We start from the raw sequence: 4,383 nt of genomic DNA on the forward strand, positions 1-4,383 counted from the left end.
ATTTCTGATCTACTATTCCAGTGGAATTGAATCCTCTTGAGTGGACACAGCATACTAAAAAAGCTCAGACTTGTTTCTTCTGCATCTGTCCACCTGACAAAGAAACAGTACAAGTGAATCTTTGTCAAGGAACAGTGCATTCCAAAACATTTGTGACTTCTTCCCTCTGCCAAGTCCATCTTTTTGCATCTGGGAGGCCTGATTTCACTTGGCATTGACTAAACTAAAACTAACATTTTCCTAAAAGCTCAACTGAAGCCTATACTAAAAATATTTTTCCACTTTATATATATATTTTTTTGTGATTTTTATATTTCTTTTACGTTTTACATTTTTTTTAATTTGTTCTATGTCCACAGCACTAAACTGAAAACCCAACTTATACTAAGAATATGTTCCACTATATGTATATTTTTTTCATTTTTTTTTTATTTTCAATTTATTTATTTATTTTTTGGATTTTTTTCTCTTTCATTTTTTTTTATTTATTTTTTTTATTTTTTTTATTTTTTCTATGTTCACAGCACTAAACTGCAATTATTTTTCCTTTACACATTGCGATAGCCTTAATAATAGTATTGATGGTCGTTCCCCTGTTGATGTTGTTTCCATCTTGGTCCTCCTTGATTGTACTGCTGATGGTTTTCCCTTCTTGGTCCTCCTTAATTGTACTGCCTTCGTTGTTTCCAGTGCACTGGCTGTTGCCTTGGTGGCTCCTGGTAATACCACTGACCACCATTCCTTTCCCATTGATCATATTCCTTCTGATGGCGGAGTTCTTCATCATAATTTCTTCGGTTTTCTTCGTCCACCAGGATAAGTTTAGCATTAACCACCTTTTTGTACTTCTCCTCGAACGCCTCCTGTAGGAACTCGGGTTTGTCCCGATGTCTGTCTGGGTGGAACGCCATAGACAAGTCCCTGAAGGATTTTATAATTTCTACCTTCGTGGCTGTCTGTTCCAAACCCAGAATCTCATAGTGACGTTTGTCTTCCCATTCCTTCTGAAGTGCTTTCGTATCTTCTATGATTTTCAAAAATGCCTCTGATTTCTTAACTTTTACCGTTTCGAAGTCCTTCAGGGCAGCGTCGAAAATGCCAAGTTTGACGAGGTGTTTTCCTCGTAACATGTACACTTTCCACCCTTCCAGACCTTTCTCGATAGCCTTGGAACAGTCCAATACAATCTCCATATTGGGAGGCTCCTCAGTGGCTCCATTTGCTTCGGCACGAAGGACAAGGAGGAGAGCCGTTTCTTCTTCGCTGTCAGTCTTCATGGCCAAGACCTCGGTGAAAATATCTCGGCCTCTTTGGGCCTGTTATTCATCTGGGCATATAATCCAGCCCTCAATAATCTTCCCCTCTGAAGTTCATCCTCCTTCTCAGTTTTATGAAGTTCCTCCTTCTCAGATTTATGAAGTTCCTCCTTCTCAGCTTTCAGCTTCTCTTGTTCTGCCTTCAGTTTACCAATTTCATTTTTCAATTTATTTAGTTCCTCCGTTTTCTTACTCTGCTCCCTCTTCATTTGTTCATTTTCATTTTTAAACTCTTCTACATACCTTCTTTCTTGCTCAATCTGGAGGTCTTTTATTTTTGCACACAAATTCCAGTTTTTCATAATCATGAACCAAATCAACTTTCAGTTTTTCTTTTACTGCCTTCAATTCACGAACTTCACTTTTCAATTCATTTACTTGTTCCACTTTTTCGTCCTTTTCTGTCTTAATTTCCTCATTTTCAGTTCTGAGAATTTCCAGCAAATTTTCATGCTCCTTCATCTGAAGGTCTTTTTCGCCACATTCAGATTCGAGCTTTTCTTTTTCTGCCTTTAATTCGTGAACTTCACTTTGCAATTCATTTACTTGTTCTGTTTTCTCGTCCTTTTCTGACTTAATTTCCTCATTTTGCTTTGTGAGAATTTCCAGCAAATTTTCATGCTCCTTCATCTGAAGGTCTTTTTCGCCACATTCAGATTCGAGCTTTTCTTTTTCTGCCTTCAATTCACGAACTTCACTTTTCAATTCATTTACTTGTTCCGTTTTCTCGTCCTTTTCTGACTTAATTTCCTCATTTTGCTTTGTGAGAATTCCCAGCAAATTTTCATGCTCCTTCATCTGAAGGTCTTTTTCGCCACATTCAGATTCGAGCTTTTCTTTTTCTGCCTTCAATTCACGAACTTCACTTTTCAATTCATTTACTTGTTCCGTTTTCTCGTCCTTTTCGGTCTTAATTTCCTCATTTTGCTTTGTGAGAATTCCCAGCAAATTTTCATGCTCCTTCATCTGAAGTGTTCTTTTTTGACACATTCAGATTCGAGTTTTTCTTTTTCTGCCTTCAATTCATGAACTTCACTTTTCAATTCATTTACTTGTTCCGTTTTCTTATTTTGTTCTTTCCTCATTTCAGCATTTTCCTTTTTGAGAATTTCCAGCAAATTTTCATTTTCAGCTTCCAGTTTTTCACTCATCTCTGCTATTCTTACCATTTCTTTAATCTGTCCATATAACTTATCATTTTGATCCTCGAGATTTTCCAAGTGAGTAGTCTGATCCTCGTCTTCCATTATGAGCTCATTTCCGTCCAATAGATTTTCGCTTTCATCTTCCATTTCTGGAACAAATTCTTCTAGTGAGCCGTTATCCACATCTCCAGCCACCCTCCTCCTGGCGAGCATAATTCCACCGAATATGACGGAAGCAGCAGCCATGACGATGTAGAAGTTGTAGTTACCACTCGAAAGGACTTCATCCTTCCTTTCTCCCAAGTCAAATTCGGAGAGAAGCTTGCCAACGAACCATGTTGATTGCAATTCATCTTTGAATCTTAGTGCTTCTCTCTCCATCTGGCGCAATCCAAGTTCGCACCGCTGTAGTTCCTCGCGGGCTTTCCACAAGCCCCCAATCCAAGGACAGCGCTGCAGACACCTGCCGAGGAATCCATCCTGAGAGGCGACTGCACGGCAGTCTTCAAAGCGCGGCGCCTCTGGGAGTAGCCACGAAAACCATTTGAAGACCGACGACTCCTGGAGAGTTCGCAGCTGTCCCTGAAGTTGTACCGTCATAGCCTCGCAGGCAAGATTCTGCTCCAGAAGGGTCGAACCTGCTGTTTGAGGCCAGTTGAATTTTCCTTTAAGGTTTCTGATGATATCCATCCACACTCCGATCGCTTTGTTTGCTTTGAAAGTCATATTCAATGATGTAGATCCTGAGGCTTGTATCAGATGTATTTTCAGGAAAGCGTTCTTGGCACTAAACGATCTTTCTGAAGACTTCAAAATTCCCGGAGACATTTAGAATCAACTCTATCCTTAGATTTCACGGATATTTCTATCTTTTTCTTTCAGAAAACGGAATCAACTTAATAATAATAATAATAATAATAATAATAATAATAATAATAATAATAATAATAATAATCATCATCTTTGATGCAATATAGGAACCCAGAGCCCTCCGAAGACTTCTAAATTCTTGAAGACATTTTGGAATCACCATCGCCATCAACAGATTTCCCGGAGACTTTTCTCCTTTGCATTCTGCAGATGGCGTTAACTTAATAAATAATAATAATAATAATAATAATAATAATAATAATAATAATAATAATTTTTGATGCAATATAAGTAAAATGTAAACGTTAATCCAGAATGTGTGGTTAATCTGTCAAATAAAATTCTAGATAAGAATGTGAAGTGTGCCTTGGGATACGGTTTAAATTTCTCGATGTCATCAAGTGAAGTGAATAGTGTAGAAATTACAAATCGGGTGTGTAACCTGGAAAAATTCAGTGATATTTCTGTAGAAGAAGTAAATATGATTAAGGGTATTATATACAGCAATATGAAAAAACCAGTGGTTCCAAATTGCCCAAAAAGATTCAAGAGAGCAATTGCCGAATTGAAGCAAGATAGAAATATTAAACTGACAAAAGCCGATAAATCTGGAGCACTGGTAATCTTGAATAAAAATGATTATATAGAAAAAATGGAAAACCTCTTGAGTGATAAAAACACATACATGGAATTAAGAAAAAATCCAATTGAGTTTGTGAATAGTAATTACAACAAAAAAAGTGAAAGAGTTACTAAAAGGGAATAAAGATCTGATAAAAAAGGTTTGTACAATATCACCAACATTACCATATATGTATGGAACTATTAAAACTCATAAGCCAAATTATCCAGCTAGGCCAATAATTAGCTCTGTAGGTACAGCAGCATATAAATTATCTAAGTACCTTGTGAATATCCTCAATCCTTTAGTTAGCACCACTTCATATTCAAATAAAAAAAATAATGTAGACTTGATTAACAAACTGAATGAAGTACAGATTAACAGTACCTGTAGGCTTGTCAGTTTTGATGTAGTCTCACTATTCACAAAA

The 4,383-nt window shown here is 36.9% G+C and overlaps 2 protein-coding genes across 2 annotated transcripts; both read right to left on the bottom strand.

The window, feature by feature from the left end:
- Positions 1-662: 662 nt before the first annotated feature.
- Positions 663-1,277, bottom strand: LOC137654002 (dnaJ homolog subfamily C member 7 homolog). The gene has a single exon (XM_068387635.1). It carries the CDS (start codon positions 1,275-1,277, stop codon positions 663-665), a length of 615 nt encoding a protein of 204 aa, XP_068243736.1.
- A 294-nt stretch (positions 1,278-1,571) lies between these two features.
- Positions 1,572-2,282, bottom strand: LOC137654003 (uncharacterized protein PF3D7_1120000-like). Its single transcript, XM_068387637.1, has one exon. It carries the CDS (start codon positions 2,280-2,282, stop codon positions 1,572-1,574), a length of 711 nt encoding a protein of 236 aa, XP_068243738.1.
- Positions 2,283-4,383: the final 2,101 nt, after the last annotated feature.

The sequence above is a fragment of the Palaemon carinicauda genome, chromosome 15, assembly GCF_036898095.1.
Source record: "Palaemon carinicauda isolate YSFRI2023 chromosome 15, ASM3689809v2, whole genome shotgun sequence".
In the NCBI taxonomy this organism is placed as follows: domain Eukaryota; kingdom Metazoa; phylum Arthropoda; class Malacostraca; order Decapoda; family Palaemonidae; genus Palaemon; species Palaemon carinicauda.

Bases quoted from the DNA above. Each gene is read 5' to 3' on its own strand.
- LOC137654002 (XM_068387635.1), bottom strand. From the start codon at position 1,277: ATGAAGACTGACAGCGAAGAAGAAACGGCTCTCCTCCTTGTCCTTCGT.
- LOC137654003 (XM_068387637.1), bottom strand. From the start codon at position 2,282: ATGAAGGAGCATGAAAATTTGCTGGGAATTCTCACAAAGCAAAATGAG.